At 36.7% G+C, this 22357-nt stretch overlaps 1 protein-coding gene across 1 annotated transcript in view; it reads left to right on the forward strand.

The window, feature by feature from the left end:
* LOC140146242 (puratrophin-1-like) overlaps positions 1–22357 on the forward strand; it is a 194688-nt gene that overhangs the window by 47386 nt on the left and 124945 nt on the right. Inside the window, 2 exon segments of the mRNA XM_072168025.1 lie at positions 3748–4368; positions 21334–21549. Coding sequence (XP_072024126.1) covers positions 21465–21549 — 85 coding nt within the window. The 5' untranslated portion in view covers positions 3748–4368; positions 21334–21464.

Consider the following 22357-nt stretch of genomic DNA (forward strand, 5'->3'; position numbering starts at 1 on the left):
ACCACATTTCGGGGTCAAATGAAATGACCCCTTCAAAAGGGTTGCCTTATTGGGTTAATTAATGACCTCATTTCGGGGTCAAATGAAATGACCCATTTGAAAGGGTTGTTTTATAGGGTTACTCAATAACCACATTTAGGGGTTGTTTGGATTTTTTTAGTAGGCCTATGGTCATGCTGGTCCCACCAGGACATAAGTGTGTTTCTGCACAGAGAAAGCATTACATAAACAGCAAACTGCAAAATGCATATGTGTATCACACTCACACACAGTCAGTCATCGCCTATGACAGTTCACGTATTATAAGCTTACATGATATAAGCTTATAACAACTGCAGCCAAGACACCAGCCACGACAGCATGAAATTGGAATGAATCTGTGTGCATAGACAAGGGTCTATGCATCCTTGCAGTCTCACTTTTCAACTAACTTTTCATATTCCATCATGCAGACAAGCACACACGACAATCCGCTGAGCTGCACAATCAGAACAAATATGGCGCTGATGTGACCACGTGAGCCGATGCACACCGTGTGTGCAAATAGTTCCAAATGCAAGTCATTATAAAGTTGACAAATTGGGTAACTTCGGTCAAAAAATTAGTTTTATTTATTAATCAACAAACATTAATTGCAGCTCATGTTTAAACTCATTTATGAATTGAGATTTTCAAAGCGTAAGATTGAAACTGATATCAATGCGCGACGGTATCGGCAAAATGACCACTAAGTTTTTGACTACGTTCGTCGTGGCTAAAATGACCTCGTGAATGTGGTCAAATTAAAACAGTACAACCCCTTGAAGGGTCAAAACAACCCCAAACGTGGTCAATTCAAAATGACCACGGAAAATATAACCCCGTAGTTTTTAGTGTGTAGGGGAGGGGAGCTGCTCCTGTGAGAAATCCTACCGTGGTATTGCTTTTTAACCCATTTTTGTCAACTCCAATTCTTATGTAATTTTCTATTAGAGAGATATTTCTTAGGAAAAAAATTGTGGAAATGTTTGTTGGTAAACAGTCATTGCTGAAACTGACTAATTGTTTCCTATTGATTGGAATTAAAGTGAGTGTTTAGTACAAGGTTGGAATATTGCCATCCAATTTGCGATGCTCAATTTGGGCAAATGACTGATTTCTGTGTACGAGTGAAGCCAGAATTGGACCAAAATACAAAGTTTTTGAATTGATTGATTGAGGGACAGTTGGCTTGGACATTTTTTTACAGTTCTATCGTTCTATTTCTATTGTCCTGACTTGCATTTAAAGTGTCCAGTTTTTACCCGGGGTATTGGTTTGGGTCAGGGTGTGCTGCTGAGAATTAGAAAGGGGACCCATCAATATACCCATTTTTCAAGAAATTTTGACTCATCAATACACCAAAATTCAATTTTAACAACTTTTACCCCAATTTGACAAATTTTTGCTACAGTGAAAATAATAAGAAAATTTTGAAACAAGGACCTATCCATATACCAAAATTGGCCTAGAAAAAGGGGGTAATTGATATACCAGAAAGGCCCCAAATGCCACCCCATGTTTGCAGCAGTTGGTGAGCAGTGCCATTGGGGAAAATTCCCCCAGTCAGAACTCTTGTCCCCCTCCCCCCAGTAGTTGCCCACACCCAGTAAAACTCCAAAAGTGATAAAAAATTCTACTTCTTGTCACAATTTTGTGTAATATTTGTTGATTTTGCTCCCCGGCCCAGAAATTTATTTTGCCCCGCATACCCCACCCGCTGAAAAAATTTCTGGTGCTGCCACTGTTGGCGAGATTTAGTTGCAAATGGCATATTGCCTTTAAACCAACCCTGCATGATGAATATGACTGCTGATGAGTTTTTATTTGGGAAAGCACTCTGCAAAGTGCCTGCATATATACCTGTCATGTGTACAAACCAACATCACTGAACATGATAGGGGTGTTTATTTGGAAAGCTATTAGCATTTGTTTGCAAATGCTAATTTATGAGAGAGGAAAATCTTACACTTTTCATCAGCAGAAATGAACAAACTAACCTTGATAGTTTAGTCGAAAGAAGGGGCTATCGTGCACCCTCTGAAATTGATGTACGTATGTAGATCAGAAAAATATGCGTCTATACTCAAATATGAAATTGACATACTTATACCTACCAGGGTATGACACTTGGACCCTTTCCTTTTAACCAAAAATGCATAAAAGTCAGATTTTTTGTTAGTGGGGGGGGGGAGACATATCCCTCCTGCATCTGGAATTGCACTCAGATCTGTTCTGCAACAAAAAAAGGTTGTCTGCATAGGGCGTAGATCCCCTCCCCCCCCCCAATATTTTGCCATGGGGGATGGCCGATGGTCCATACAATCATCCCACAATGTTAACGCATGTGTGTGGGTTTCTGACAAAATTAACCTCATATTTGGCCATTTTAGCCCCCAAAGTGTCATTTTTTTGCACTTCGCACACATTTATACCACTTTTACACCATATGTTACCAGTTTAGCCTCCATATGGCAAAATTTTTTGTTTTTGCACGCTTCGTGTGCATTTGTACCATAAACTTATTCTGTCACTAAAAGGTGCTGATTCACTATACTTCAAATTTTTTTCCACTCCATCCCCCCATGTCACAAGAAATCTACGCCACACAGTGTCGACAGTGTTATAAATATAAACTTAATACTCCGTTGGTGAGCGACGGGTGATTGGTATTTCACTGAACGCAAGAAAAGGAGGCCTATATCTGATTGGCTAGAAATCGATCGCTAGATTGCTCAGTGGTGTAGTACAAACTCAAAATAGAGACATGTATTCAATTCGATTGAAATCAATATTTTATTATTGACGCATAAAGAAAGTGGTATAGTGTGTCGATAATGTACATTGTATTATAGATACAGCACCTGGATCTTACACAGGTTCCTTTATATAATTCATTTCTCAAACAGTTGAATATATCACAATTTTGACTTTTGATTTCAAAATCTTTACTTATAAAATGCAGTAAAATATATCCACAGCAAACAGCAAGGCCCCGCTAATTAGTGTATTGCATTTCGAGTTAGTGTATTGGAAACAAAACCTGCGTTTTACCTGACAACAAATCGAATTTTCTATAATGGCAACACCATATGTGGTACTGATCATGCGCAAATCGTAGTATAGAAACTCTGCGGCAGGCTCTGTGGTATCTCATATCGTGTAAATGGTATGCTTAACCTGAGTCGCTTGGCCTATCTCGAACAAAATCGCCATGCGTAGCTTTTGAAAAACGAGAGGATTCATCGTACTATCACAGCAATTTTTGACATGAAGATATAGGGATGACGACGCTGTGCGCCACTGGTTGTCAGGTTGGAATTCATATAAATGGGGGTGGTGACACAGATTTTGGTGTATCAGCAGTCCACTTTTTTGCATCCCTTCTCATCAGTGCTCTCAATTAATATTGACAGATTCCAGGCACTGCATTTCAACCAATGAGATGAAATCAATTGTAAATTGGAACTAGTTTTCACCCAAAATAAAATAGGAAGGAAATCATTGGAGACTCAAGGATGGAAGCTATTACAAAATTGTGATAATATAGGCACATCCAGTCAACACATCTGAAGTCATCAGGTATTTCTTCAAGGGAACTAAACTGAACTGATACAAAACTGAACCGAACTGAACTGGGGTACCCTACAGCAAATATTAGACTCTTATGGGATCTTTTTAGTGACTAAATTGTGACTCTGTGTTCTCTTTCTCTATCTTTTTCTACAGTTGCACCTGAAGTACGCCCCCACGGGACGGCGGCTGGCCGCTCTGTTCTCAAGGCAAAGTCATCACGCATCTCTGTCCTCCAAATAAAGAATTTCTCCAAGAAGGGGATTCGTACCTGTGCCTTAAACTTGAATCACCTGGGACAGTTGCCCTCACCACACAGACACTCCATAATGGGAAATTGCAGGAGAGTGAAATACCACGGGCTGCCTATAAGGATATATTCAGCATGGAGTGGATAGAAAATAGTGCGACAGTTAGCAGTAGTAATAGTAATAGTGATACAGATCAAAAGAGCCCTGAAGCGGAAACAAAGGAGTGCCCTCTAGAGGAAACAAAGGAGCGCCCTCAAGAGGAAACAAAGGAAGAGATTGAAGTGGATACGGTAGAGGATGTTAAGAATATCTTACGGAATATCATCGTCGGTGGAGAGTTAGGATTGCAAAGGAATAACTGGGAAGATTTTGCCAAACCATCATTGACTGATCGCAAGACTTCAAAAAAGGTTCAGATTGAGGCGGTCGAAGCGTACCTTTAAAAGCAGGCCTAGTTTTGAAGATTTTGAAGGCTCCATTAGGGATCTTGAAGCTGATATAGAACATAGTGCAAGAGACGAGAACGGTAAGTGATTTCAGTTTGTAATCATTGAAAATAGCGGCAACTCTTTTCCCCAGATGACCCTATAGCAAACGTGTAAATTTCCACTTTCTGCAGCAATTTTGCACAGAATTTGTTGATTTTCCCCCCTGAAATTCTCTTTGCCCCCCCCCCCATAGGGGTATGCCGAAACTTTGAAGATGGATCCATATTTATATCAAAATTGGACTAATTTTTATACCTGAGGTCTAAGATTTAGGCCAAATTTAACACATTTGTGCAATATATTTATAACATTAATTTGTTTATAAAAATGTATAAAAATGACCCAATTATTATTTATGAAAATGTGCTGTGCTCATTTCTTTTGTTCGGAATAAAGGTTAACGGTGAAAATATAAATTGGGCTAAATTCTTGTTTGAACTCCATATCAGCTCTAGTATGGAGTTCAATGGGTCTTTCCATACAAATATTACGCAGAGCTGCAGAAGCAATGTGTTAAGAAATACACTCAAGCAACTTTAAAAAGTGTTTACTAAAGTGAGAAATTAATCCCATTTCTCACAAGTTGAAATAAGCAAGTTATTTTGCACCATTCATGTTTAATATCTGTAAAAAAAGAATGGTGAGAGTTTAGTTAGTTGGGTGTATATTTGCATCCTGCGATTGTTTGCATCTTTCAAACTGAAATTTATTTACATTTCAACTTTGTTTATTATTTAAAACCAAATGACAAGCAGCTGCATTATAAATGTTTTCAAATGACAAAATTTTGTACTTATTTTACGGTTGGTCTTAACCCTGGAATTATGAAAACTTTTGGGCCTCATAACTGCTAAATTCTTGGTCTAAAGTATATAAAAATATTTTTAGAAAAAAATATTTCGGTAAAAATACTCAGTTTGGGAGAAAATGCAAAAAAACACCATTTTTTGACTCTAATATTTTTGGTCAACATTACCAAAAAAATCTTGAGTAGGCCTACTAATTTTTATTTGAATAAATTTTCGAAAACTAGGAATAAATATTTAGGAAACATCTTCTTATTTTTTTTAAATTTTGACCAACCAACTTTAAGAAATATTCGCCAAAAATAGTTGAAACAAAATGCTAATTTTTGTAAAATTTAAAAAAACAACCAAATTTCAACCATCAATTTAGTAGTTATGAGGCCCAAAAGTTTTTATAATTCCAGGGTTAAGACCGACTATAAAGTAAAAAGACTCTGCCAGGGAGCCCCAGTAGACCTATATAATATGAGCTACCAGATTCTCAGCATTTTAATTTCGCAAACCAAAACCTCACAGGACATCACTATTGCAAATAAAAATTCCTTTAAAAAAGGAATGGGCGCCCAATGTGAGCTTGGACGATATGGTGAATTCCATGGTGTGTAGATTTGGTATTATAATGATTTTTCTAGGGAAGAGTAGAAGATGATCAAATGCAAGAGAAATGTGTTTGATTGGGGAAGGTGTATGACAGGACCGTTTTGGATGAAATAAATGGGAATGAAGCTTTCGTGTCAATTTGCGATTATGTGGGGTGGGGATTTCTGTTTTTGGGACCTATTGTAGTGAGAACATTGCTTTGGATATTGAATATTGTTGAATTTCGTTATGCAGGGGTATATGATGAATAGTGCTTGGACGTGATATGGTGAATTCCATGGTGTGTAGATTTGGTATTATAATGATTTTCCTAGGGAAGAGTAGAAGATGATCAAATGCAAGAGAAATGTGTTTGATTGGGGAAGGTGTATGACAGGACCGTTTTGGATGAAATAAATGGGAATGAAGCTTTCGTGTCAATTTGCGATTATGTGAGGTGGGGAAAAAATCTGTTTTTGGGACCTATTATAGTGAGGATATTGCTTTGGATATTGAATATTGTTGAATTTCGTTATGCAGGGGTATATGATGAATAGTATAGAAGACACAAATAAGTAAGCTCCCCTGGCAAAATATGGGGGGGGGGGGGGGGATATCCCCACCCGGGAATCTACGCCTATGTTGACCAATAGAAAACGTTAAGTTTTTATAAATGTATAACGTTTGTGATACATATACATCATCTACTTGCTAATACACTGAAAATCAAATAGAGATGAAGGATAAACAGGAAGAGTCTTTCAAAAAGACACAGTTCACGAATCAGGTGTATAGTCATTTGTTGTAACTTTCCATTTTCATATCTAACCTACTCTGCACTAATCTTACAGGTACAATAATTCGTGATTTGAGGCATAATGATACCTACATCCTGACTCTGACATCTCCTCAGCAAACAAACGTTCCAAGTCAATTATACCATGCAAATAATAACATCATTGGTCTATTTGATTTGATTTGTTCGGGTTGTGACAATCTAATTAAGATAACATCTAATTAAGCAAACATTACTGGGTACGGACCAAAGAGTCTCATCCCAATGGCATAGTCCAATAACCTCAATTACATAATCAGAGTGCAAAATTTGACCTCAAGTTGCAGAATAGAGTTTGTCTACCCAAAGGATGAATGTACAAATGTATTAGGGTTTAAGAACTGTTCCCATGATAGATGAGCATGTTGTGGATCCTAGTGTATGGTCAAATGTCACTGTCTATCGGGTTCTAAGACACATGGTAAACTGGTTGAAGGCATACAAAGGTCAAAGGTCTGGATTTATTAGGTGTTTTTATAAGTCCATTAATTTTGTATTTTAAACAAAGAATATACGCTCAACATTTTATCCCGTGCATATCAGAAAACAATAATAAAATAAAATCCTAACAAATTGTGGTTTTATTTCTGAGTTGGGCATATGGGCATAATTGTAGCAAAACAATTATGAAGTAAATCTAGCAAGAGTGAAATTAGAAGCTTTTCACAAATTCATGCCTATATAGGGGCGCCCGCTTAAGGCGGGCGAAACAAAAACAAAAATGTTCACCAAAGTAATTTTGTGTACATCTTTCTGTAAGGAATGCTTTCTAGCCCTATGTGACCCCGGGATGTGACCATCAATATTATATAAAATTTATAATCAAGACTAATAATCTGAATGCGAAAATGTCTTCTTTCTTGACAGTATTATGTTGTCAAGAAAGAAGATCAATGTTTTAAATCAACACAGGGACGGACTGGGACCTTTTATTTGTCAACAAATCAATAGCAGATTACATCACAAAGATGTCACTTATTTGGAAATTGGAGCTTGTTTCCCTGTACCCTGACTTTTCCCCGGGGCTTTTCCCCTTACAAATAATCATAGGATCTATGGCATACATTCAGGCCTGAAGCCAGGATTTTTTGTGGGGTGCATATTTTCCAAATGCAAACCTTTTCAAGAGAAATCTTCATTCTGGCCCTTTACCCCCAATACAATTTATTTTTGGAGGCTATTTTCTGTAATTATTTCTGTAATTTCATTTGGAGTGTACCATTTGGCACCATTTTTAATTGACAAAGCAGACCAAAAAATGTTGTATTTCCTAAAACATGAACATATTAGATAGGGTCAGGTAGTTGGATTTATTTATTTTATTTTTTATTTTTTTTATTTTATAGAAAAAGAATACTAACCTATTTTTATGGAAATTTTACAATATGGCTTTAAATAATAGGGCTATGGTATGGGTGAAAATCAGCATTAGGGTAAGCAGGCCCATACGCAGGGGGTGCGGGTGCAGGGGGTGCGTATGGGCCTGAGGGTAAGTGTTAAGTGTTATGTTATAGCCTACTTTTTAGTGAGTATGTGCCTTGCTGAACTGCAAATTGTGGGTCTTTGTCAGCTGATGGCATAATCGGTAAAACGATCCTTTTATGCTACAAACTGTCAGTATCATTAAGGGTCTATCAAATTCCCTAAAAATGAGCAATTGGGGGTCTCCTCAGAAAAAAAGCCCCCAAAAACCATTGAGTAATTGAGGGTCAATGGGTCATTTTGGAGCTGCACTGTCAAAAAAGACTTTTGGGGGAGCATGTACATTATTGGATAGGCCTACTTTACTTTTTTTAAAGCACTTGTTTACTGCCATTTTCATCATATTTCCCCCTGAAAGATGCCTTGCCCCCTTTCCCCCTCTAAAATAATCACTACGCCACTGCCCTGGGTTTTTAAGGGGTTTTAAGTTTTAGGTTTGGGGTATAGAACAGTTCAACAAACCCACCTTTGCCAGATGGTGGAACGATCCAATGACATCATTCCTGTTTTCTTTGGTGAATATATTAACAATGCAAAAGTGCATTGTATGTCAACTCAAGCAGCCAGTGACTCCATTAAGAACCATTGTAGTTCTGACTGTTTACAAAAAGTGCAATTTCGTGCCATTTTAGCAATGTTGAGTGACTCCGAGCCCATTGAACTTATGAACTGCCATGTACAGCATGCAGCAGATAAACCAACAAACTTCATTCACCTTTCCTACAATATAATCACACAAATCTGCTTCTAGTTTTACTGCACTTCAGGTAGGCCTATGTTTCATCTCCTGGTTTTAAGGAGTCATGAAACTTGAATCCTGGGTTTTTATGCTGTTTTTACAACCCATCAGTATACAAATTCTTCACAAAAAGCATCCAAATTTGTCCTAATTGGGTACTTCAGGGTGTCCTTAAGGGGGTACTACACCCCTGGCCAAATTTTGCCTATTTTGCATTTTTCTCAAAATTATAAGCGCATTGGTGACAAGTAAGATATGTATATTATAGGGCAAGGACTACAACTACTGTACTGAAAATTCAGCAACTCAAAGCAAGTAGTTATTGATTTATTGATCAAATATTGGTTTTCCCTCATTTTTGACTGTAACTCCATATCTGTTGTCTGTGCTGAAATAAAATTTCCAGTGCAGTAGTTGTAGTCCTTGCCCCTATAATATACATATCTTACTTGTCCCCAATGCGCTATAATTTGAAAGAAAAATGCAAAAATAAGCACAAATCTGCGCAGGGGTGTAGTACCCCCTTAAGGGCGCTTCTGCCCAAATGCGCCCAATTGAGCACATTGGTCTCCACTGAAAGGTACCCCAAACCGTGGCACATCTCTGTGTACCTTCAACCAGTGAAACCCCCCTCCCATGCTCTCCCGGACTTGAATTAAGATCATCATAATGTGTATTTTTGGGGTGGGTAATCAACATTATCATTTGGAAAGCTTGAAATTTTAAAATAAAGAAATATACCGAGAAATGTTTTATTTTATTGAAGGCATTTTTGCACAGATTGTAGAGCACAATCTGGCTTATATGGCAAAGCATGCCTGTATGGTGTCAGTTGGTTTGCATGTATCTCCTCATCCAGATGATCAACAGGTGTTGATGAGTAACAAAACTAACATCATACTTTGACTGCTCAGTGCCAGAAGTGGGTAAGTGCAATTGCTGCCATGGGAGGGCGGGTTAGTGTAGTGGTCTTCTCACTCGCTTCTCACCACTGTGGCCGGGGTTCAATTCCCTGTGGTGCCACATGTGAGTTTGGTTACCGATCCATGCTCGTCCTCGCAGGTTTTTCTCCAGGTGCTCCGGTTTTCCCCCGGGTTTTCCTCCTGCATCTATATAAAATTGGACCTCTTCCCATATCCCTGTCCTGTCATATCCGGATGGCATCCTTTCAATTTAGTAGCCTCTGTGCACTATATTTGGGCTTAGCCTGGTTTTGGCCGAATGTTATAAATAAAATGCGTAGCTGCCGTATAGATGAGTACAATATACTGTGTGTAAATTGCCAAATGTTCACAGGGCAGCTATTGCACTTACCCACTTCTGGCACTGAGCAGTCGACTTATTCATAGAAGTAGACAGTGGTGGCCTACGTCATTCAGTGCTGCAACATCCAATATGGTAATGAGCATATTGTTGTGCGTAGGTTATGCGTACCGTGAGTCATCCTATTGGGGGGGCACTGGGCCTGATGGAGGGGGGGAACAATCCATTTTTCTGCAATTTTCCTATGTGATTTTCTAAATTTTCAAATCGACGGCATAGAGTTGTAGGGGCACGTCATGACTCTATGCCATTTGTACATGACCTATGTGCTGGGCCTTGTGGTGAACCAGGATTTTGCAGTTTTGGTGCCATAATCAGAATCACTATACACACATTGCATTCATAATGGCATTCAAGTTTACGCATAGCCGTGGATGTTTTTAGCTTTAAGCGCCATAGAATTGTGCTCTAATGACAATTTTGGTTTTGGGCGATTGAAATGAAAATGTGTATATACCTGTATAGTATTGTCATTACTCAAGCAATATCAACAACTTTTTGAACCATGAAAATCAAAACAGAATACAAAATAGTTCGTTTTGTTGCCTGAGCTGACAGCTTTATAATTGAAAAATGGTGACTTTTGTTATTAATCAAACCATAAAAGGTGTACTACATGTCTCATTTCTTAGCTAATATCAACACTTTTTGAATTCTGAAAATCCAAACAAAATATTGGTTGATTTCCCTACTTGGGCATAAACTGACTATGTGTTGCTTTCTGCCAATCAAGTGTAATTTTAAAAGAGTTTCACAACTTGTGAACCTTTAGGGCTGCATAGTCAGGCCTGTACATGTATGCATTTATGATTTATTTTTGAGGGGTGCGGATTTTGAAAAAGTGGACCTTTTTTCCAGGGGGTGCGATTTGGTAAAAAGTGGTTCTAACCGAAATTTGGACCTTTTTGACCAAAAAAGCATTAAAAACATGATTTTTTTTGCATGCTGTGCTCGCAATTTTTCTCCAATTCTGTTTACACCATAGCTAAGCCAATACATGTGCAAGTGATGTAACTGTAGGGTATAACATGTACAATGTAGGAGGAGAAGCATTTTGAAGTTTATTGCCAGAAAGAAAGAAGAAAGATCAGATAGCAAAACAGGACCTATCTGGGTGACATCAGCTAGGTAAAACAGAACCTAGCTGGGGTAGGTGTAAAAGCTAGGGGATGTAACACCCCTCTCCCCCAGCTTAATTAATAATTCTTTTTCCCACCCATTATGCCCTGACCTTTTTCTTTAATAATTCTTCTTGCCGCCCCTTCATCTTCCATCGCCCCTTCATTTTTTGACGCCCACTGCTTTTACCCCGGGCGCTCGCACCCCCAAAGCCCCCCTCAAAATATGCGCATGGTATAGGAGCGAATGTAACAGTCTGAAATCTGTCTCTTACACTCGGAAGATTCTAGCTTGTTTCTAGTTGTTTCTTACCCAGTTTCTTGAGATTTGAACCCTAAACTCTAACCCTAATCCCTATTCAAAAGTGCATAAAAAACTGTGGTTCTTCCCTGCATTTTGACGACTAAGTACATTGTACCTCATAGGATTTGAGGCACCTCACTTTTACTTTTGCAGATCAAATCTTGCATGTGATTGCCTATTTGCACAATGAGATCCCCATGCAAAATGTCCATCTTTTTTTGATATCAAGTTATATAAATATGAATCATCTGACGTGAATAGGCTAATTGATTGAAATCTTTTCAGGTATTGACCCTCTCAGACAAGATATCTTACACTTCCCACAATGCATTTCTCCTATTTCAATTGTCTGTACTGATTTGCTATCTAGCGCAACATGGGTCGATATTGCAAATATAACTTAAAGGGGCATTTCGTGATCCACAGCCTCATCCCCCCACTTTTCCCAAAAAAAGTTGAGATTTTTACACCACTGGATACCTCTGGCTACATAATCGGGTTTTGATTGAGCAAACTTCAATCAAAACCAAAATTGTCATTGGCGTAATAAGCCCTGGGTTTTGTTGAAAAGGGTTTCATTGTCCTGTAGATCAATAAAAGGTGGAGCCATGCGTGTTGTGACATCAGGCCGACACCTGTTGTGCATCCATGCCCTGTGTCGAAGTCGCGTGCCAGTAGCCAATCATAGGCAGCGGTTCTGGGGCGTGGCTGTTTTCTCAGAAATTATTGCCGGAAAATTCATAAGCTGTTTTGATACCATCCGAAGAGGTCAGGAAAATTTTAAAACCCACCCACCACTCCCTTTATGAAAAATATGATTTTAAATGGCATTGTTTCTTTTGCTTTTTACCATTTTGTCCAATATATGAATCAAAATGGAGATACATTGCTGCATTTGAGCAAGTCATTGGGAATGTTTTCACATACTTAATATTTAATGTCAATTCTAAATTAGGCTGTTTGGAAATTGAATGGGGTTGTCCTAATTCCGGAAATGAGTAATGATTAGGTCCAAGCCAAATTATGCTGTTTGGGATTTGAAGTGGGTCGTCTCACTTCAGGACCGTAAATGGCATCAGATGATATAGCTGTCTGATTGCGTAAAAAGGTATCAGATGATATTGCTGTCTGGATACATATATGATTTCAATGATTGATATATATTGCTTTTAAAGAATAAGCCAGATGATATAGCTGTCTGAGGCGCTAATGAATTTGAATTTATATCTATTTAAAAGCTCAGATGATATAGCTGTCTGAAGTGATATTAAAAGTATGAAGATAATATAGACAGTTGATTTCCTGTCAACTGTGTATACTCTCAGATAATACAGCCGTCTGAGGTGATATTAAATGAGTAATTGTTTAAGTCCTAGCCAAATTATGCTGTTGGAGAATGGGACAGGTATCAGATGTTGTAGCTGTCTGATACATCTGAAGTAATATACATGTAAGAACCTCAGATGATATAGCTGTCTGAGGTGATACAAAAATGTATGTGATATTAAATTAAGTATGAAGAACACAGTTGACACTTGATCAACTGTGTAAATGAAAGGAAATAAAAGATTCGGATGGTAAAGATCCAGCTCCGGCAATAGTTGTGTTTGATCTACTTATTGCGTCCATAGGACAATGTTTATGTTCCAAATATTTCTTGCAGATTAATTCGTTTAGCAAAAATATCGCCAAATTTGAATTTCGTTCTGGTGCACCAGAACGAAATTACAACACATTGTCTATGGAGCAGTGTAATACACATAATCATGCATAACTCGCAAACGCAAAATCGGAATCAACTGAAATTTTGGAAATAAGCTTTTTTCGTGGATATCTACTGAAAAATGTCATAAAAAGAGGATGCTAGGATCACAAAATCCTCCTTTAATGAACAGAGCTCATCCAGAGCATGCAAATTATGTTTTAATATTTCATGACTATTGACCTATGTTTAGCCAGTCTATTCTCAACTTGAAAACAAATGGAACCTGTACAAAGTAATAGAAGTGTCATTTACATGAAATGAGATGATGTATCATGTTGCAAAGGATTCTGGGAAGGTATCTTCTCTGGACCCTCTGCTCCTAAAATGTCAGAATTGTATCTCATTGAAATCTCTGCATCACACAATATTTAGGGGAAGGGGTATCCCTATGGCACTGTTTGATCCACACCATAAAAAAACCACACATTTAGAGGCATATGCTTACCGATGGAATATACGGTATTGCACATGAAGCACACAGAAATGATTTGACACTAGTTTAACCAAAATCAAGGTGAAAGTTGGTGTTTACGGGACCAATTTGAGTTTCATACTATTTTAGCCCAAAAACAAGGTGTTGACTAAAATAAAAAGTCACAGGGAAATTCTAGCCAAATTATCCCCGGTAGATGGAGCTGCCAGCCCAAGAAATGCTTTCTGATGGGAGGAGGGGGGGGGCACTCTTACCCCTTTCAAATCATGCTAATATGCTAATGGCATAATCTCTTTTAAAAAATCTGATTCAGATCATTTATTAACCCACAATGTTATGGATCAAACTGGGTCAAAACTGCAGTGTAACAGGCCCATTCTGTCATTTTGTATTATGCCAATGTACGTAAATATTGCACCGTAAAATAATAAGTTAGGAAATGGGCAGGAAAAGATAATAATGACCAACGTGCAAGCAGTTTAATTTTATATTTCTTTTTGGGAAGTCAGTGATCATTGATGATGTACATGCTCAGTCCCCAGATTATTTTTTGTTCTGGTTTTACACATGCAGGCAGCTATAGGGTACATGTACCGATTGTATTTTTAATATTAGAATATCTGGTGATTGTTTATATTTATTTTTATGTGACTCAATGAGTAAATAAGGCATTTGTCTGAAGGACATGGAAAACAGAAAAACTGTACATGTAGATTTATATTTGGCAATTTACATAAGATTAGAAACTGTGTCTTCCAAAAAAATAAGAATGTGTATAACCTTAAATTAGCCTTTGAAAAGGTCTTTGGGCTTGAACTTCAGCAAACGAAAAAGGAGGATCAGGATATCATTTGGCAAAACAGGATAATATTTTTTCTATAAAATTAACAAATTAATGCCATATTTTTCTGGAATCTGGAGTATCCTTTCGGAATGAGCCAGCTGGACTAACATAGGCTCTATGCTGGGACTCTGAATTCTCTGACCTCTTAAACCTATCCAAAGACACTAAAATCATCATCATATCTGCTTCAGAAGCTGAGATACAGCTAATTATATGTTGTGGCGGCCATTTTGGCGGCCATCTTGGATAAAAAGAATTCCAGCTTTTTACCAATTTTTTCCTGGTCAAAATGTCCAACGACCATACTATATAGAGTGATATCTATGTGCTGTACTAAGATATTCCAAAAGTTTGCTTCGCTCGCATTTCGAGGGGTTTCAAGGTTTGCGAACAGGGCTAGTTCTAGGTATCTACCTATAACGGATTTACTCGCATCATCAGTGCCGCGCATTCACCCCCACCCGATCTGTTTCTGCTGGGGCCGTTACCGTGTATTCCTTGTATCACCCTGAACTCACCAGCAATATTTTGCTCAGTAGAAACATGCTGATTGTTTTTTAGCACTCAAAACATTTGCTGTGGAAAATAAACTGTATGTCAAATATTCATCATTGCAGACAATTGCCAACAAAACAAGTCATGGCAAAATTGGCAATTTCAACAGTCTATTTCACTTTTATTCAGGAAATGAAAGCACAGAAAAAGGGGTTATTCTACTGTGCAATTTTATTATCTAAATACCCATTCAAATACAGCTGGAAAAAAAAGAGACAAACAACTTTCTGCAATTTTGTACATGTACCTTTGAAATTTACTTGAATGCTGGTATTACTCCTGATTCTAGAAAAATACAGCTCTAATTTGTTCAGATTTTAAAAATATGTTCTTGTTTTACCATTGAATGAAAAATAGCTTTCCTGACTGGCAGTAGAAGTCTGATTTAGCCAATGTTGGAAATACAAAAAATCTGACCCAATCTGATCAACTCAGGCCAAAGTCGGAAATTTTGAAAATTGAGTTACATGTACTACCATTACTAACTAACTCAGTACATGTATACAATTACTGATGTACAATCCCCGGGTCTCTTGAATCCTTGGTAGCAAAGTTATGAACCTTTTATGTGTCCATTTTCTTATGTTTTTTACTGTTTTTTCTCCTCGTTTTTGCTGAACCATGAAATGGTATCAGCCTATATTAGTGTATGTTACTTACTTGCTTACTTACTTACTTACTTACTTACTTACTTACTTACTTACCAACCATTTGGTCTGAAATTGACATATCTTTAAATGCCACAAAGGTATGAACCCCCAAGTGGTGTCAAATAAAAGAGAAAGAAGTAAAGAATATAATAAAAATATTTCCTAAAGGCAGAGGTCATCCAAGGGGTCACAGGGGTCAAAAAAGGTCATTTTAACCGAAAATGCTCCAATCGAGCTGAAATTTATATGCAATGATCCTTATGACATTCTAAACATGTTTAAAATATTTTAATATTTATTTAAGGTCATTAAGGGGTCATAAAGGGTCAAAGGTCAAGTTGTCAAAAATGCTCCAATTGAGCTGATATTTAAATGCAATGATCTTTATGACATTCTAAACATGTTTAAAATATTCTAATATTCATTTCAGGTCATTCAGGGCATAAAGAGGTCAAAGGTCAAGTTTTCAAAAATGCTCCAATTGAGCTGATATTTAAATGCAATGATCTTTATGACATTCTAAACATGTTTAAAATATTTTAATATTCATTTAAGGGTACTACACCCCTCGATAAATTTGTGTCTATTTTTGCCTTTTTCTCAAAAACCAATTACACAGTGGTAACAAAAGTTACGTATATTATAGGGGCAAGGTATCCAATTACTACACTGGAATTTCAGTGACCCAAGACAAGCGGTTTGTTATATATGATAAGAAATAAGGTACAGCTAGGATGTACCTCATTTCCTATCATATATACTGAACCGCTTATCTTGAGTCACTGAAATTTCAATGTAGTAATTGATTCCTTGCCCCAATAATATACATAACTTTTGTTACCAGTGTGTTACTATTTTTTGAGAAAAATGCAAAAATGGTCACAAATTTACCACAGGGGTGTAGTACCCCCTTAAGGGCATTAAGGGGTTATAAATGGGTGATATATAGGGGAGAGCGGGGAGTGTTCGCCCTAGGGGCAGGTTCGCCCACCCCTTGTTTCCCAGCACTACGGCTATCAGGGAATTTGGTGATGGCAAAATTAGGTGACATAGGTCATTATAAACTTCTCATATTAGCTACGCGACATATAGGGACGTGTTCATCGAACTGCAGCCAAAACAAAAAAATTACATCAAAACGTAATTTTTTCTTGCATTCATAATGTTGTATTATCATTGATACATAAATACAGATGGTTTTAATGGAAATCTGTATTGGGAACATTATGGGATTTGTCAAAGATTTAATGCAGTTATAAACTCCTTATTCGATTTGTGTTTTGCATACCCCAAAGAAAATACAAAAATGTGCACAAGGGGCTCGTTAAGCCCTTTTGAGGATGGGGCATGTTCGCCCTATATCTTCCCCAGGCGGACTTACCCCAAACTGGAGGGCGGACCTGCCCCATCAGCGTATTATGCAAAATATTGATAATTAAACCATTAAACAAGGTAAAACTACTGAAAACATGTTTTTTTAAAGTTATGTGATATCGGTATTACTCATACCACCGTTTATGTCCTAATCCATTTCTCCCCAAAGTTGTAAACATAATACGTTTAAGCTCACTATTAGACCATGGGACAAGGCTTGCTAAGTGCTTCAGAAAGTAGTTTTCGTTCTCCCTTTCTGGGTAGAGGATGGTTTATACATGAAAATATAGCTATTATATCACTGATCAATAATATAACATTTCCCACTTTCAAAAGTTGCATGTTACTGTGTAATTTAGGAGTTATTTGGGGTTAAAAATGTGTTTTTCGTGATTTTTTTCCATTTTTGCCCAAAAATGTAAAATATTAAAATAGCTGTAACTTTCAAAATAAATTGAGTAGAAATTTCATTTCTATTGTAGATGTTACATATTACATGGATGTCTAACACTGGTGAATAAAAATTTCACAGCACAACTCTAAAATATAAAAAAATGGCAAAAACCATATTTTTGTGCTATTTCGGCCATTTTTGAGATAAAAAATGTAATTTATGCATGGGAAAAAAAATAAATATAAATTTTATTGATTTAATAAATATGTCATTATGTCAACCTAGTTATTCTGAAAAAAAGTTAATGATGGTGAATGTCTGTGACCTATAGTTTTTTGATCTATGGCCCTTTCAAATTCATATATGGACTAAAATAGCATGTTTTTGTTCAATATTTCCAATATTACGCCAAAAATGGTCCTTTATGGCCATTTTAACCAACTTGTTAGTTTTTGGAAAGTGGGAACTTCACTTAATAATATGAACATGTAATTGTACTTTAATGTTAAGCTATTTCAAGATCCACTAGTATGCCCACTACACGTGGTAGCAGCAATTTATCTACTTTCAATGCAGTAAAATGATGACTAAAATGATTTTGCTGCATTGAAAGTAGTAAAATTGACGATATAATTGCTTCTGCCATGGAAACCGATCTACCAGTGGATCTACAACTAGCTTAAAATGAAAGTACTATAATATATCCATAATATATGTGAAGTTCCCACTTTCCAAACACTGAAAATGTTGTTAAAATTACAAAAAAGTACCATTTTCAGCCTAATATTGGAAAAATTGACAAAAACATGCTATTTTAGTCCATATGTGAATTTGAAAGGGCCATGGATAAAAAACTATAGGTCACAGACATTCACCATCATTAACTTTTTTGTTCAGAATAACTAGGTTGATATAATGACATATTTTTTAAATCAAGAAAATATATATTTATTTTTTTTCCCATGCAAAAATTACATTTTTAGGTCAAAAATGGCCAAAATAGCACAACAATATGGTTTTTGCCATTTTTTTATATTTTAGAGTTGTGCTATGACATTTTTATTCACCAGTGTTGGAAATCCATATGACATGTAACATCTACAATAGAAATGAAATTTCTACTCAATTTATTTTTAAAGTTACAGCTATTTTAATATTTGACATTTTTGGGCAAAATGGAAAAATCACTTAAAAACACATTTTTTAACCCCAAATAACTCCTAAATGAGTAAAGTAAAACGTGGGAACTTTTTGGATATTAATTCAGACATATATTTACTCTTGATTTGTTATGTTTTTATGTTCTGCCCAAGAGTGGACAACGGAAGTGAAAGATAAATGCCCATGTCCCATAGTCTATATGGACCCCTACATTTTACCCTGACCCGACCCCTGCAACAAATTTAGTGACTCCCCAGAAGAGAATGAATGCCCTGTATACTCTTGCTAAATGTTTGCATTGATTATGTTATTGTTATGCAATGTTTAAACCTTTTTTGTGATTAGGGTGAACTTACCCCACCATATGGGCGAACCTGCTCCAATATGGGGCAAGTTCGCCACTTTGCAAAACTTTTTTCTTTGCTCTATCCTGTTGCTATTGTAAGGCCTATAGTTATGTGATTGTGGCCGTATATAGCTAAAACATAGGGCTTTCACATGGGCTAATCAGGTCATCCCTAACCTTAAAATTGACATCGCTAGGCTGGTCAGAAAAAAATAGGGCGAACACTCCCCGCTCTCCCCTACATACACCACAATATACTGCCAAATCCCCATGGTTCAGCTATGGTGCGGTGACCGCTCTTGTTTTTGCCTTGACCTCAGTTTCTGTTTTGCTGACTTTAGCCTGATTGGATCAGATCTGGTCGCATATTTTCGAATTAAAAAATTTTGACTTTTATTACCACTTGGTGCTAACTAAAGGCTTAGGGTTTTGTTTTAGCTATGTTTCATTGGGCAAAAAAAAAAAATTAATTAAAAAAAAATAGTGATGTATTTTTCTGGAATCACCAGTATAGGTAGGCCAAAAATCAGGTATTGATTGACTGTCTACATTCAGGTAAATTCACTGAATTGTGTAATTTTATTGTCCGAGTTATGTTGATGATATTTTATTAGATATAAATTGTTGACTAGTCTTTTGTGTATGTTATACTATGCAGACAGTGGAATGTTTATGTGTACACAAGGAGAGAATAGCAAAAACAACTTTTAACAAGTAATGTTGTTTTCTTTGCTCAACAAAGTAGAATTATGCATAGAATTGAATATACTCTTTGTATTTATTTTAGTCTGCTTGCCATCAAAGTTACACCTTTGGCATGGCATTAGGCCAAAGAAAATATATTGTTTGGTTGCCCTTCCGAGACAAAAATGAGGGTCGGTAGGTCGATCCTTTTTTTTTCTTTTTTCATGGACTCTTCCTCGATTTTTCCTCCATTTTGAACAGGCTAGTATTGACAAATGCTTGATCATAATTTTTATGGTAAAAAAATTGTGTGTTTTTGGACTGGATTTAAATGGAAATACTTCTTGTTTTCAATCAAATATGCACTTAATAAATAAAATGAGTGAATAACAAATATAAAAGTCCTTGATACTGTCCAAATATAAGGTTTCTTCTAAAAAGTGATTGAAGAAAAAAAAAACCAGACCCAAGATTTCCAATTTTTTGGGTCGGTCGGTTAGGGCAACCAAACATTTGTTTTTTAGCCTTAAGTTTGTTTTGGGATTGTGACAGCAATTTTCAAAGCAGGGTCCTAGAAAACTGATAGGGAAATGGTTGAGGACTGGTGCATAGCCAGGACTTTTCATTACAGGGGATGGTGAAAAACTTCTAAAAAGTGGACCTTTTTTTCTGGTCCATTTGTTAATAATTTATCTGTATAATTTTGACCTTTTTGGGTCAAAATTGTTTGCTGAAAAGTGGACCTTTGCACGTCTGGTTGGGTTGTCAGGAACTGTAGCATCACAGCAAAGTTTATATACATGTAGGTATGCAGACCCGTGCGCAGGGGGGGTGCGGGGTGCGACGCACCCCCCAAATTTGGAAAAGTATACAAAAAGTCCCAAAATGTCAGGTTTTTTGCGCTTTTTTTGGACAAAAAAGATCCAAATTTTGGGCAGAAAGTCCACTATTCACAAAATTGCCCCCCCCCCACTTTTTCATAATCAGCACCCCCCAAATGAAATCCTGCATACAGGCCTGTAGGTATGTAAATAACAAATTGAGCATTTTTACATGTCAGGCCGTGTAAAATTAATATTTTGGTTCTCGTCCCCTCCCTCCTCAATTTCTGGGATTTGTCAGATTTTTTATTTTTTTTTAGATTTTTCAATTTTTTAAACTTTGGAATGATTTATGAAATTTTTATACATATAATTAAGTTTATTAGAGAACAAGCATCACTTCCAAGTCTTTTTGTGGTACTCTAGGGGTTTATCCTCAGAATCTCACATTTGAAAAAAAAAAAAAAAGGGCCTCATCGTTTCCTCAAACACTGTTGGAGAAGACCGAAAACTACTGACAATGCTAATTTTACATTGAAAAAAAAAAAAAAAAAAAACCCTCCCTCCCTCATCAATTCATGAAAATCCGCTGGACGAGAACCAAAACATTAATTTTATACGGCCTGATCATTTGTATTTATAATGTAAAATGTCTATGTTTATTTTGCCAAAACCTTAATTATTATGTTTATTTTCTCAAAACATTCATTAATTCACTTTTGACAATGTTTGAAGGATGTATCAATTATATATAACCCAATTTTTTTCTTGTCTTATTTTATTTTCATAGGTGCCTCATCGAGTACAAAACCCACCAAGCTTGAAATATCAGGACCCTCATCCCCATTATCAGCCAGGGCTGCATCAGCTACCCCCAGCAGCCCTAAGTGTAATAGTAATAGCCCCACCAAGCAGCAAGTCATGGAGAGGTTAGCTAGCAGAATGCCACTGACATCTATGGACTGTGAGTTTGAATTGCTGCACTCTAGAGCCATGATTCTGCCAGGTAAGGGGATTAGAAAATCTCGTTTGAAAAGGAACACAAACCTGCAGGAGAATAGAGGTCGCTTGTATATCAGCATACACATTATTATCAAAAAACACCCAAAGCTAGTATTTTCTTTAGTTTAACCACACCCTAAATAAGTATAAAATGTGCAAACAAGGGACGCATCATGATCATACACTGGAACATGGAAAGATTCAAACATTACAAACTAGTAGGCCAATAGTATTAGCTCATATATCATTAAAAGGTTAAAATTTCTCATAACAAGCTGATTTTTTCAGGATAGGTCCAGGAATATGTATAGAATCAAATTCCAAAAGTCCCCGAGAATCCCCTTGTGCTTCCTTCAAAATCCAAGATGGCGTCCAAAATGGCCGCCATTTTCAGTTTTTATCATAATTTTGCCCCCAGACATGTTAAAATCACAAACAAAGCATCTAAATATATGTTTTGAGGTACAAGGAATGTTTTAAAAACATTTGCAAGAGGTTTCAATGATCCTAAGTAGCCAAAATCCAAGATGGCGTCCAAAATGGCCGCCATTTTCAGTTTTTATCATAACTTTGCCCCCAGACATGTTAAAATCACAAACAAAGCATCTAAATATATATTTTGAGGTACAAGGAATGTTTTAAAAACATTTACAAGAGGTTTCAATGATCCTAAGTAGCCAAATTCCAATATGGCGGCCAAAATGGCTGCCATTTTAGTAAGTAAAATTAGTTTTCAACCAGACTTGTTAAATACATATACAAAATATCTCACATAGGTTTGAGGTACAATGGATATATTCAAAATGTACTCG

The sequence above is a fragment of the Amphiura filiformis genome, chromosome 2 (genome assembly GCF_039555335.1).
Source record: "Amphiura filiformis chromosome 2, Afil_fr2py, whole genome shotgun sequence".
Classification (NCBI taxonomy): Eukaryota; Metazoa; Echinodermata; class Ophiuroidea; order Amphilepidida; family Amphiuridae; genus Amphiura; species Amphiura filiformis.